We start from the raw sequence: 14,936 nt of genomic DNA on the forward strand, positions 1-14,936 counted from the left end.
TAGCCAGATCGAGTCACAGGCTACAGAGACAGTTACGAAGAGAGTCCGAGTTCAGCCTTCCAGTTACACCACCACGGATCAACTAGCACAAAACATCTTCTGCCAAAGACTTGTGCAGGTCAAAATCATAAAATGATTGCTGATGAGCACACTAGAAAAGACTGAACGTGACCAATTGGAACAGCATCTCTTTGACATACCCGATTTGCTGAGACACCTTTTTATCACAGCAGCAGTTCGGGGGGAATAGATTTTTGACCAGCACTTCAGGGGAGCCAAGAATATTTTGCAGGGTCAGGGTCCTGACCATATCACTGAGCCTTGAGTCCCTGCACTGGATTCCACTTGACTGTAAGCATAGATGGAGTTTCCTGGGTTCCCCCCATCCCCTTTTCCCATCTTTACGGAAGAAATTGGTGTAACACCAGCCAACCAACCAGCCAGACCTAGTACCACAGTGCTGACGATCATCAATATAATACCACTGCCAGGATCTACAGCACTATAGGCCACTGGTAGATACAGAAAAGCAGTGGGTACAACATCTCTTAGGAATAAGAGAAGCTCTGCAACTCTTACAGATGAAAAACTTACTGATAATGCCATCAGACAATGGCATACATCCTGAAACCGCTCCGTAACTTCCAGCATCCCTAATGCCTACAGGACTACAAATGCTCATCCAGCTGAATCCGCTCAGAGTATAAAAATTTCATTTTTCCAAGACGTTCCCATCTCTCGCTTCTCAGCTGATGCTTCATCCATTCACTTAATTTTGTCACAGGTTTAAATCGGAAGCTTTAAGGGAGGTGGTCGAAATCTAGTTCAACAAAGTCTCAAGTAACTTGCTGAAGCTGACCCTGCGACTCTGATCTAGAGACCTCCAGAGGTCTCTTCACAGAATTACTGAACTTGGAGAAGTGATTCTTGCATTCCATGAATTTATACCAAAGATGGTCGTGAAGCTGGACCAAAACAACCAGATGTTTGGGGTACAGAACTAGGCTGAGTATCTCTGTCAGAAGGTCAAGACTGGAATGACAGCTCTGTTGAGAGCTGAGGATAAGTCATTCATTCCAAATCAAATCTGGACTGAAAGCTTCTGTAACTGGATCTTTGGAAAGAAAAAAAAAGACTCTAATACCTCAGAAAAAGGACTAAGCTACGAGACCAGTTTCTGTGTATCATCTCAGTTGCAAATACAACTCAGAACATGCAATTTAATTTATTTGGGGGTTGGAGTTAGATGGTCTTTAAGGTCCCTTCCTACCTGAGCCATTCTGTTACTGACAGTAGTAGCAGTTCTAGCACCTAGGTAGGTATGGAAGCTGTCCTTACCTGCTCTGAACAAGAACTGCAGCGTACAGGTGTTATTAGTGGCTGCAGGAACTGCGATTAAAAGGAACTAGGGCCTACCACAGCCTGAAGGTATACCGCAGGGCTCTGATGGACAGCAGGGCTCCTTCTACATTATCTCTACACAGAACAGACAGGAACAACTTGCTTCCAGGAGAATGACAGCACTTTCCTGCTGCTGTAGCACTCTCCCTGCCACGTTCGGGCAATGCCCAGAGCCTAGGGATTTCAAAAACAGAAAGCAAACACACAAAGGGAACAGTACTGCAAATCCTCATGCGGCAGTTCCATTTATGCCACCTTAACGACCAGGCTCTGGAACATGATGCAAAGGGTAGAGAGAGTTCATGGGTGCAATGAAATGAAATTGTTCAGAGCTGGAGTGCCTGAGCAATGCATTTTTTGTTCTGTGCAAACTCCACAGATCTCTGACCCATGAAGGAGGAAAAAAAAAAAAAAAAAACAGTTGTGCTGCCTCTGGCTTTCTCTCCCTGTGGCTGCTTAGCAGCAGACAGTAGCCAGAAGACAACAATGCAGCTCCAAATTATATTACCTCCTGCCTATATTTGCATGTGGAAATCGGGCCGATGAACAGGGAACAGTCTGTAACTTTTTGCCAGAACCTTGAACCATTAGCTGAGTGTTCAGCGAGGGTAAAAAGGAAATATGCACAACAGCAGCCATCAGCCAGCCACTGCACTGGTCAAGGAATTAGCACAAACTTATATTCCCTTTACAAGCAGCCACAAGCAAGTATGATGTCCGGTGCCTCCCAAAAGAAGTGTTCTGCAGGATAAAGCCCCAGAAGTAGCAGCAATACCACTTTTCAAAATTATCTTTAATTTCCAAAGATATGGGAAGTGCAGAGAAAACAAGACCAGCTATTTGGAAAAAACCCATGGGTATGCAAAATGTACTGCTTTAGCCACAGCGCTGTCTCCTGGTGATTTGCACTAAGCCCCAGTTCTTGTTTCATATTGACCTGACTGCGATGGATCTATGGCATATTTACCTGAGCGGTAGCGGCATTAATCAAGGGGTTTTGATGGGGCATGTTTAACTCCAGCATCTGAGATCTCTAATAATTGAGATCTCTAACCTGAAGTCCCAAAATGCTTCTGTCAAGAGAGCTGTAAGTTCAGATTGGTTCTGTTGTGACTGACAGCCTCTGCCCAAGCTCTCACCTTTCAAGCCAAACCATGTGACTTGCAACAAAGGTTCACACCGTTCTTCACGGTGGCAGACAAGACAGGACAGTTCTTGATTTGCTTATGTCTCTTCCAGCTTCCTCGTTTCATTAGCTGTGACTGTATTTTCGTAGTTTAGAGGAGAGTACCCACAAAACAGTTTTTCCGACCAGCATCTCTAAAACCTACAGCACATTGTCTGAAATTACAACACTACACGGGATAACAGCAAGACCAAATCCTTCAAATTAATCCAAGACACCCACCAAAGTATTTTGTATTTCATATTAGGAGGTCTTTCCAGTGAAGAATCCTCAGTGAATCACAACTTCTTCTTCACAACCCCCTTGTCGTTCCACCTATACTTTATACAACCAGAAACATGTTATTACTTTTGCTGCTGCCCAGGATCTTACGGCGCATTTGTCCCCCTATTCTTCTCCTTCCAAATTTCACAGTGGCTAACAGTGAAGTTACAAAACAATTCTCAAGAGTACTGCACGACAAGCAAGGCGTCAAATACACACAGGGTATTTCAGAAACTTCCATTCAAATTTTTCAGGTCCCATCTTTCCCTTTAGCTGCAAGAGACTTCAGAGACCTCTGAATCAACAGTGCCATCCGTGCAGCGTATTTATTTGTGTTTCTCCAGATGTTATCTTTTCCACAGAATGTTTCTGGATACATTAGTCATGTCCCAGTGTAAGCCTCTTTCTCATACACTGGTATAGCAGGTCTGTTCTCCACAAGTGGAAAATGCTAATAAATAGTATAAAAAATGCTAGTAGAAATGTTGATTGCATTACACAAAGTTGGGGAAAGTCTTCTCGCTATTTGTCGTTGCTCAAAGATGAGCAAACCTCTGCAGCTGCTCAGCCTTTCCCAGTTCTTGTGAAAAATAAAGCAGCTTGCTGAGATTGGCCGGTTGCTGCTGAATGTCAAATTTTATTTCAGATGTTTATGGAACTTTCAGATGAAGGAAAATTTATCTACTTTGCAATGTACATCACCTATGTAGTGTAAAATTAAAGTAGTGAAGATTCCTAATTCCAAAGAAGTTACATCACAGCAATTCATACAGATATTAAGTACACTCTTCTAACAGTTCAGAGAACGGCACTCCACCTGCAACCTCTACATAAAAATAGGCAGAAGACCCCTTGCTTTTGATAAACATGGTAATCTAATTAGCAGCAAGACATTTAAACATGGCTTTATTATAAGCAAAAATAAGCAAGGAAACAAAAGAAAGATGAAGCTTCATTTACCTGCATCTTCGTAGTCTTCTGTCGCTTCCCAAATATGCAGGACAGATCATCTTCACTGCATGAAGAGAGATCCTTACCTGGAAGGAGTAAGGAGAGGAAAATAAAACACAATCTTCACATTTGGCGATAACAAACTGTAACCCACAGAGATGGAGAAGTTATTTTTGGAGGCGCACAAATCAGAAACAGTATGTTACAGACACTACATGAACGCTGCCCATGGCTACCACATACAATAGAAAATGTATGTGTGGGTGGGGGAAGGCTGGTGAGGAGGCAACCATAGCCTACGTCCCCGTACGCCCACAGGGAAACAACTTGTTTTCCCCACATCTGACACTGTAATTGGCACAGCAAGACGAGGGAAACAGCCTGTTCTACTTACTCTAAAGGGGAAGAAGAGTTGTATCCTCCTGCAGACAAGAAAAGTTCAGAGAAAACATGCACATCTTGGGACTCTCATGAGAATTCTCCATCTCTGACAAAGTTAGGGACTTATATCTCCTCCATATAGTAAAAACATATAAATCTTTACTCAGTGGGTGCTTTTCTTTGACTCATGAAACTGCTTCTGAAAAGCAAAACCTCCATCTCTGCAACACACTGGATTATCCCCACATAAAAACAATTTCAAGGGCAAAGCAAAGCGTTTCAGTAGGACCATTATTCCCATGTGACTGTCGTGTGGCCAGCTGGGTATCAGGCATGAAGGAGAGAGAGGAAAGACAATGGGTGTGATGTGATACTCTGAGATGCCAGCAAATGTTTGGCCGAGCTCACAGCGCAGAAGCCTTTATATTCAGTTGTCTGCTGCTTGCCTCAGAGAATTCTTTGAGAAAGCAAGTCAGAAAAAGTTGAAGAAACAAAAATTAGTCCACACAGGCCAAATGACAGCACCCCAGGAGTCTGCTTGGCTCTCACCTTACTGTGCTTGATGGTCAGACTCCAAAATCACTGACCTCAAAACAAAATCTGACTATTCCACCTGCTTCTTCTTCTCAGGATCTTTAACTGCCTACGGAGGGTTAGGAGACACGTCACCACAGAGCATTTCACATCACTGTCAATCTCATATTGATATAAATTTCCCATATTCAAGTGAGATAGCCAAGACCATGAGCGGTGCCTGTGTTCCTCCAGCAGTGAGGCTACAAAACAGCATCAGAAACGGAAGCTGCATTTTCTATCGTTGCTGCTCCCTTCTCCCGCTTTTGTGTGAGCTTGTCTTGTTTAGTCTGAAAGGAAGCAGGATCGGACTTCAACAACAAGGGCCACAACAACATTAGCCTTTTTCAAATAACTTATCCTCTTTCCCTGAAAAGGAGGAATTTCCCTGGTTTAAACCACAGAGGGTACAGTCCAAGAGGGGCCTACCTTACAGAAGCACTGCATTCAAACAAATAAGGGATATTGTTAACACGAAAGCCTTGCTCTGTATTTTAAGTGCTCAAAAGATGCTTTCTCCCCCCTTTATTTAGTAAAAATTTAAAAACAAAAATAAATCCTCTTTGCTACTACCTCAAGTAGGCCATGGTCTCTGTACTTAAAGTCCTGAACCACTTTAATTGTTTAATGTCATTAAGTGGCAGGGTCATGTTAACACACTTGACTTCTAGGTTGAATTAATTCATCAAAAGACCCAACCCCCAATATCAGAATTTGGCCTCCATTCAGAAGCCAATTACCTCTGCTTTAGCAGAAGCATTTGTTATCCAAAAACATTACACCGAGCTTTAAGTTTAATAAATTAACCAGTAGTGGAAACTGATCCCATCCCTCTACTGAACCACAGATTCACACCCACCACGTGCACAGGGGTGCATGGAAAGGGAACGCTACCAAGAGAGAAACAGAGCGAGGGATTAACAATGGCCAAGAGCAGAAAGCAGGTTTGGCTGAAATAATGCCATCACTCTACAGAGAAAGAGGTTACCCAGCTCCACAAGTTCTTGATACAGACTTTCTGGCCACCCATCGCTGTCCAAATTGACCCAATAAAGTATCTAGGAGATGTAAGAGGGCTTGCTTCCTCCTGCATCATCTAATCTGACCGCTTATCCACATGATCTCTTGGCAGGGTTACTGGAGATTGCAGAGGACAGTGCAGTCCAGATAACAGAGTTACTTGGCCATCACCTTTGCCTCCCTCTCCAGCCCTTTTCCCACTCACATTGCTGAGAATATTCATTATTCTTCAGTCAGCTGATGGTTCCTACAGACAGGAATTGATTTATTCAATGATATCAGCCTAAACCCGGACAGAATTGTCCAAAATAAAGAAAAATAGTGTATTATAGCTTTAGGCAGGTTGCTGCAAGGGGTATTTCTAAACCAAGATTCTACTTGTCATATATAGACTACAGAAAGTAACAGATCACCTTGACATATGCTTTACTAATCTTGGCTGGAGCTTACGAACCAGAAACAATTCCTCTTACCTTTTGCAAACTTCATATAATGGACACGTTTCTTGGAGGATTTGGATTTTTCCTCGAGACTAAACGTCGTCTTCTGATTAGTCACCGAGGACTCTAAAAAATAAAAATACAGATTCCAACCCTGTTAGAGAAACACTAACAACCAAATTCAAACATCACTGTAGTTAACTTTCTCTTTCAAAACCAAGTTGTAACAGCATACCACTGAAGGAAGCATGGTAACTTTCCTCTGAGACATGTTACTGCGTGATTCTTTTTTTGCCACATCCCCTTCCCTTCCCATTTCCAATCTAGTGTAATTTGAAAAAGGCAGATACAAGCACTGCAGGTCTAAAGTAAAGTCTAATTTAACGCATTTTCTATGGTAAGAAGAAGATGGATCAGTTGTGCCGTTTGTTACAAAATATTTCCAGGGCTAGTGTCTGAGAAAGCCGTAAGAAATGGTACAAAATAAAATACCAAACCTGAATGGACAGTAAGGGAGAGAAAAAATTAAAGACATCACATCAGGCAAGTTTTCCAACTCTACCGCTACTTAAAGTGCCCCCATCTGGGCACAGTCTGGTATCTCTGTGTAAGGAAATTAAACAGGCAGACCTTTTTCTTTCCTGAGGCCAGCTAGAAGTGCCACATCTATATTATTTAGTTCTTCTACCTTTCAGTTGAAGGGCTGCTTCTGAGCTACCCCACTGGGAATGGTCTCTGGGGATTGCTAAGTCCCACTTTCATTCAGGAGTTGTTTGAGAGACTAGATTGCGCAGGTCAGAAGCATGTGAGGGATTATCTAACTATTTAACAGTAAAGATAGCAAGTCTCTGTGCCGTGGCAGGTTACTGGTACAGACATGCTATTTGTTAATTTAAATCTGTTAATTTACAAGAAATTATTGGAAGGAGGTAACCTACAGTCCAGTAAGAACTACCTAATGGTTCTGTCCCAAAGAGAAGTAGGCACAACAGGATTCTGTGCTATAGAAAAGGCTACTTAGGGTGAAATGTTTCTTTTTTTTTTTTTTTTTTTGCCAGTGGCAGCTGGGATAGGTAGGGAAATCAACCCATACCCTGCAGGCCAAGTTGAGTCACTTTTTTCATACAATCCCACCCCTGAAAGCTGTGCAGGCCAAGTTTTTCTGACATTGGTATTACAGCACTTCACAAGTAGTGCCACCTGATGATAGTCATTGACCTAAAAATGAGATCTACAGCCCGCAGTGGGAGAGTTTATTACCAGAAAGCAGCCTCAGATCTACTCTGGATGTTGCACGTAAACCTTAACTAGAAAATCCAGTTTTAGACAGATTTTGCAGTCAACTTGAAAAACCTCAATAGAAGGGCCTATGGGCAAAGTAAGCATGACAATTAAAATACCCTGACTATAGGCGCAACACTCTGAGCCTGCTCTCCTATACGCTTGTACTGAATTTTACACAGGAAGGGACTTCCACAAGGCTTCCTCCCGCACTTCATTCTTACAGCAAAAGGGGCAGCAGCACCGCCTTGTGCCTTCAAGAAGTAATTTCACCGAGCTTAGAAATGTGCTGGCAATGGGCACATACAAGTTGGTACATCTGTCTGTCTTCTGCTGTGTCTAAACGCAATTTAGTCATAAATAAGTTGGGGCATTTCTAGAGCAAATCTGATACAGATAAATATTCCGAAGCACATGACAGGCGCGGCCAGCGTGTTTTACCCCATTTTACAGACACAGTCCTCACCACTCAGCATCCCAGCAAAAAAGCCAAGAATCAAAACTCCTCACCAGGTGCTCAGCTAGAAAAATAAGAGAAGAAAGCTAAATCTATCTAGATTAAGGGTATTTGAATGTTGGCATACAAACCGACACAGGGCCCTTCCTTCCCAATCTCTAATTGCAATCCAGCTCTGGCAACTACACCAGTTATTTAAGAACAATGAAGTTTTTCAGCTGACTTTTAATGCAATTTGAAACTGGATGATGGCCAACAATGTAACATTTGATCCTGCAGCACAGCTGCAGGCGGAATTATCTGGATGAGTTTTGCCAGCTTAAACAATTGCCAAAGAAACAAGTTTCAGAGCAATGCTTACAGTCTGCAAATCACCCAACGTGATTCTGACCGGGACTTTTCAACTTGCATCCGAATTTGTGCTGCTCAGTGACTGAAATCTCTTGTCCAAGCTGCTAAAAAGACCAAGGAAAAATGACTGAGTAAAAAAGGGAGAAATATGGTTTTATGGGACCACTTTGTATCCGTACAGATGACCTACAGGATAGAGTACAGCTTTAGGAACAAGACAGCCTTGCTCAATGAACCTGCCTCTGTGCTGACTCATTGTGCCCTTGGGCAAATCATTTCAGCTCCCTGCTCATCAGTTTGCAGGTTTCCCACCAGTTACACCTAAACGATCTTCTCATGGCTCAAGTTGGAACTTGGGTAGGATTTAGATATAAAGGTAGACAGGAACTTTTGGAATTTCCCTACAATACGCTATTCTACCTCTTGAGGACTTTCACTACAGCAGCTAGCAGCACTGTGTGGCCTCAGATCACGATGAGGGCTCCAATGCACGAGAATAACTTAACACAGCAATTAAAGTAACTGTTTTTAAAGCATTGTGTTTAGAATTTTAATCCCAGCCCTCTAGGATTAGACAACAAGTTTGAGACTTCATTTTAACTGATCTTCCTCCTCCTCTTTCTACCTTTCCTCTTCCTGAAAATCTTTTGCGCACAAATGTTAAGGATGAATTAAGAGTGGCTAACTTCATTAAGCTGGCAATTCCGACACCAGCAGCACGTGGACAAGTTGCTGTGCCCAAACAGAAGCCCTTGGTTTAACAACACTCCACAGGGTTGTTTAGATGTACGCTCAGAGTTTAAGATGTACCAGTCCAAAGGAGAGATTGTAAGCCAGCTGAAATTCCTTCTGTAAGCTCACACCTGACAGCCTTGCATTAGTTCATTTTTACAAACCAAGGTCAAACCGCACAACACTTTTCAAAACCAATAAACTTTATAAATAGCCCCTTTGGGAGAGCTGTGTAGTTACCCCACTTGTGTGCTCTACAAAAATCACATTATACTACACTCAAAACAGAGATGCATAACTCTGAGTCAAAAGCAAAGGAGCAGCTCTTTGAGGACAGGAAAAGTAGGTATTCAAGAAACCACCAGAGCATGGAAACCAGATGTGATAGTTAATAAGGAAAAGGAAGGCAAATGCACTGCAATGGTGAATGCCTGTGTTCTGAGCTTTCATACTGGCTCTGGATGCTTTAAAAAGAAACAAGCACGGCTGTAGTACATCCCAGAAAAAGGTCCCCCGTGTCTTGGATAAAACTCCCAAACTCAGAATTTTGATGTTTGGTTTCTTCAGTAAAAAGCCTTTAATAGAGGTTAAACTGATCCACTGAGATCTACGCATCCAGGCAAACTTAAGCATGGTCATGGATGGTAACATGCCCTTCAGCTCCCAGGGATCTGGGGGGAGAAAGAAAAGGGGGAGCTGCTGACCTCCGCAAGGATACACTGCTAGCAGCCCAAAGGATTGGGCCTCAGCTAGCCTTGTAAGACAGAGAATGGAAACTCTGCTAAGCTTCCAGCATCTGATTGAGCAATGCATGAACCTACCTGTTTCACCCTGTCCGTGGCAATCGTTCAGTTCAGCCAGAAGCTGGTTGAAGTCATCCTGATGAGCAATCCAGTTGTCCTGTAAATATCACCCACGTGAATACGAGGCAACAGTTTTCAGACCTAACAGAGGTTTTGCTAAAACAGGTTTTAAACTCTGCTCTCCAAGAAGCAACTTAATTGCATATACTCAACCCTTCTTGATGGGAGGGACCAACAAAGCTCCACAGGTGGCAATACTAACAACAGCGTACTACAATCACTCCGACGTACTGAACTGATAAGGGTTGTGTTTGTAAGCCTTTAAACAACACTGAGCTGCTGTTGGCTCTGCACGTCCCAGTCTGCATAAGACGTTTTTCAAAACTAGGCAGAAAATACTAGTGTGATTTTCCAGCAATGAAGTTATTTAAGTTGTTGATTCCGGGACAAATATCTTTAGAAGCACATTTGGCTCTCCCTATATACCTGAACTCCAGTCAGGAAGGTGACTGTGTAAGGATGAGGGGCAGAAAGCATAAAGCTAAGCTGGGTAGGAGACACAGGGAATAAGCAAATATTTTAGTGATTTGGAAGCAAAAACTCTCTGAACGACCTAAGAATTCACTGTAACCTTTCCAAGCAGGTACTTCCAAAATACCTAACAGAGCATAACTACGCTCCAGCTCAACAGTTTCTGCAGAGATATTCACAAAGGTACATGCTACCACCAGGTGTGGTAACAGATTTCACTAAGGTCCCATTATAAAAGCTGACAAGGGAGCCACATCTCCTTACCTGGGTCTAGCACTCACCTCGTGATTGATGGATGCTCCTAACCCCAGCATGTTGTTTTTCACCTGAACCTTGATATGTTCTGTATTTCCTTGCTCCTGAGCACCAAGACCCTATGAGGATTTAAGGGGAAAAAAAATGCAAGGATTTTCCAGCAGTGACTAAGCAACTTGAGCCGTTGTAGTGGAAGACATTTTGCAATGAAATACAGCAAGAAACCACAAGTTACTATTTGCTTGCCTGCAACTGAATCCATTCACAGACATTAGCACACAAGAGATATTATGTATTTTTAATTTACTACTTAACCCTCCAGCAAAATACCATAAACACTAAAATAACAACAACGTTAAACAGTCGGGTGATTAATCAGAAAGCCACCTGACATTCCTAGGCAAGTCCAAAGTGTTTACAATTTTCAAACAAGACACTACATAAGAAAAACATGCCTCTTACCAAAACCACCTCCCTCATGGCAAAGGCAGCTGCGTAAATGCTGAGAGAGATGCCACATGGAGCTTACAAAGCAGAACGGATTTATATTAGAGGGGTTGAGAGGAGGTGGAAGGATCAGACTGGAGCTAGCAGGTCATTAAGAACTTTTTCCATCTCACTCACACTCATGATTTGGTGAAGATACCGGGGCAAATAGATGTTGGGTTTGTCTATCCTAAAAAAACACAAGCATTCAAATCTGGGAAGCCATCTTTAGGTCCAGTGTTATCTTAATTGCACAACCAGGGGAAAAAAAAAGAAACATTTGCAATTGAATATTACTGATATCTACCTGCTTTTCCACCCCCCATCCTGTCACCAGTAACAAATGACCATAATAAATACGTATAAATAAATATATATATAATAAATATGTATGTATGGGTCTTGTGGAGTAGTGGAAAGAAGCCCTGTGGACAGAGCCTGTGCATATCCAACATGCGAGGCAATGACCACACTTGCACACGGCTGCTCCTACCACAGACCCAGTAGGTTTTTTGGTCAGTGGGGTGGCAAATTTACCTTGAAACTTCAGCTAACCAAGAAGTATGGAAACAAGCAGGGCATCCTGCCACGACCTAATTCCAGCACAACTAATAACAGGACTAGTGTAAGCAGCTTAATTTCAGAGCACAGATGGGCTGCTGCCCATTGACTTGGCCAAGCTATGCTTCCATTTGTCTGAGTTTGTGGCAGAACGGGGATATAAATCCCTCTAGCACAGCTATAATTCTTGTAGAGAAAGATCTAGTAGCTCACGCAGGAAACTTAACTGTGAAGAAGACGAGAGGGAACCCTCAGAAAAAATTAAAGCATCACAAGGGCCTTCCTTCCACACCCTCACACAAAGTGTTTGTAACAGCAAAGCATTATCCATGTTCAGAGGAGCTGCTGGCAGCCTGAAATACCATCAGTACTTTTTCCTACTCTGGTTTACGTACCTATTTTTGGTCTCACACTTACAAAACAGCCACGTATACAACTTTACATAACAAGACAGTACCCAGTCCCACACTTTTAACAGTTTGGTCTAAAGCCTAGTGAATCCAATCCCAGTTCTTTGACTTCAGCAGCCTTTGAATCAGGGATTGCTGCTTATCGTCGGTGAAATTAAAGACAGAAGCCAGATTTCTGTGTTATTTTGCCAACTGAGGCAACAGGAGACTATACTGAGAAATCCAAGGGGGTAGGCTTATTTTTCACACTAAGTTGTAATACATTCACAGAATTAAGAACGGCCCTAATGTTGTTAATTTAAAAGAAAACAGAGGAGATCTAGGAGAAAAATTAAATATATAACATGGGGCAGGGCAAGTTGCATGTGTTTGTTTCACTAACCACACTGATGTGCAGGCCCAAATTTCAGCTTTGCTGAGGCTCCTTTGTGGAAGTTAAACTGCTTTCAAGTGGCAGCAGCAACGTCTGCAGCTATCTGCACAGACCTAGAGATTATTCTCAGCACCAGCAACCTGTCACCCTACTGCGCAGGTACACGTTGGAGTTGGGAAGGAATGCAACTCCCATAACGCTGTGTTTTGGCCATTCAGGGAACAGATCAGAAGGAACCTTTAAAAACGGGTGGAAGATTAAACTCCAGGTCTGGGGAGTTTCTTTCAGCAGCACAAACAGCCACGGAGAGAACCGAGAGCATGAAAGCAGCTTAAAGACTTCTCTAAATGTCACCTGATTTAACGATCCAGCTCCTGCTCTGACTTGTGGACACTACCTTGTCAAAGAGAGGGTAGAAAAATGGGAGAGCAAGAGAGGAACAAGCTGGCAAGTACCTTTGTAAGATATTATAGAAGTCTGATGTTGCTCAAATTCTCTGCACTCTTAGCAAACTTGAAGGAATAAATCAAACAAAAAGAACATGGCTGTTTTAAATGCTGGGGCCAAGAATCCCCCAGCAGTCTTACACCCACGTCTACCCCCCCCCCCCCCCCCCCCATTTTTTTTTGGTAAAAGCATTTTCAGTTCAGGAAGAACTGAGACACCACCCTTCATCTAGACGGCTCTCCTTTAGACCATACCTTTCCTTTGGACCAGCCCATCTTTTCCAGCATCTTCTGTCCAAATTTAGTTTCATCTTTACTCCAGGCGCTGTTTCGTGGATCCACAGACCACTTCTGCCTTCTACGGGCTAGAGAAGAAAGGAAAAATTCAGACAGGCTCTATTTACATTTCCACAGTATTCCAAATACTTAATCAAGTCAAGAAAAGTCTTTCATTAAAAAAAAAAACAAAAAACAGATCAATCACATTTGGGGGGCTTAATCCTACTGTGTGATATTGAAAAAAAAAAGTCCTATGAAAACCTTTAGTACAAGGAATGCCAAAGTAAAACGGCCACGGAAGTTGTCATCCCTAAGGATGGGATGCAATCCAGCAAAGGTGTTGAGGATTACCATTTAAGTGCACGGGCTTAAATTCCATCTTTATTCCAACTTTTTTTTACATCTGGCTTCAACATAAAACGTACAAGGGATGAGATTTTAGTGCTGGCTTTCCCAGCACTGGACAAATGGCCACGGGCCATCCTTCCTCTTACTCAGGAGTCTGAAGATTTGCTTTCATAATGAAAGCCAAGTCAAAAACCAAACGTAAGTGTGCAGTTCAGCTCCTCTGGTCAATGCAAACCAGAGGGATTTCAGCTCTTGGATCTGCCGCAAAATGGCTTGTTTGGAAACTGAAAAGTCACCGGATATGACTGCAGGTGTCAGAGATCCAAGGGAGACCCAGGGCTCTTTTGTCCTACGTAAACCACTACAGAAACCACAGTCCCCCAGGCCCACATGCGTGAGTTTGTCTCCATCAGCAGGAATAGCTTCTTTGAAACCGAGGAAGAAAAGTTAGCGCCGTTAACCAGCCCCTTTAAGCGCACACCTAAACACATGCAGGAAGAGAACCTAAATAAACAAGACAAAGAATGGGAGACAGGAAGATTACAAACTTCATTAACCACCATGGGAAACAGCGGATCAAAACTGACCGGTTAACCCAAGGCCACAGAAAGTCAGCGAGGAGCCAAGTCCACCGAGGCGCTTTCATAATCAGGAAGTCATCTCTCCCGAAAACGCAACGCTTCGGATTTGGGCCAGAGGGAGAGAATCTTACGAGCACGTTCAATTCATTTTCTGCCCATGCCTGGTTCTTTTTGAAAGAACTAACACCGTCAGAGTGCAGGATGCTGGTTGTTTTTTAACGTGCTTCTGAGCCTTTGAAGCTCAAATAAAGTGCTGCAGGGCAGCCCCACAAAAAAGTAACGTTAAAAAAAATCATAAAAGCCCAAACAGTCCATAAAAAAAAGATTTTAGGGTATGTTAAATGACTTAGTGCTGTGAGAGAAATTATTTAGTTCACTCATTTAGTTCACTTCTCTACACAAAAGTAACAACCTCTTTCCATCAGGCAGAAATATCCCCTACAAGCCCTGTCTGTGCTGCTACCAGAAGTTGGGAAAACGCCACCGCGGACTGTGATTTTAGACAGACCCCAGCAAATTCAGGTTCCCTCCTGAATTCTCTAGGGATTTGGGACAATTAGCATGTTTTGCCATCTTCTTTCACCCAAGACGCACAGGACCTTTAAGGACTCAAGTTTCCAGGAGTTTATGGAGAAGAACGACTTTTAAATTAAGGTATCATGCTGGCACCAAAAAACAAGTCCTTCGAAAGCTGTGAAAGTTGCTTCTTTCTTCCATAGCTGACAGTGAAACATTAAGGACAGAGAGTGCAACATAAAGGCCACTAAAAAGAAGCAATTAGAGGAGAATATAACGCTGCTCACCCAAACAGCACCCCTCCTTTCCA

The 14,936-nt window shown here is 42.8% G+C and overlaps 1 protein-coding gene across 3 annotated transcripts in view; it reads right to left on the reverse strand.

Annotated features, from left to right (window-relative positions):
- The window catches only part of PINX1 (PIN2 (TERF1) interacting telomerase inhibitor 1), a 60,126-nt gene that overhangs the window by 41,878 nt on the left and 3,312 nt on the right, over positions 1 to 14,936 (reverse strand). For all 3 annotated transcript variants that reach the window (XM_083831275.1, XM_083831276.1, XM_083831277.1), the window contains exons 2-6: positions 13,158 to 13,267; positions 10,653 to 10,745; positions 9,859 to 9,937; positions 6,250 to 6,342; positions 3,812 to 3,888 (exon numbers count right to left, since the gene is read on the reverse strand). In XM_083831275.1, coding sequence (XP_083687401.1) covers positions 3,812 to 3,888; positions 6,250 to 6,342; positions 9,859 to 9,937; positions 10,653 to 10,745; positions 13,158 to 13,267 — 452 coding nt within the window. The remainder of the gene's footprint in view (positions 1 to 3,811; positions 3,889 to 6,249; positions 6,343 to 9,858; positions 9,938 to 10,652; positions 10,746 to 13,157; positions 13,268 to 14,936) is intronic.

The sequence above is a fragment of the Anser anser genome (assembly GCF_964211835.1).
Source record: "Anser anser genome assembly, chromosome: 3".
NCBI classification, from domain to species: Eukaryota; Metazoa; Chordata; class Aves; order Anseriformes; family Anatidae; genus Anser; species Anser anser.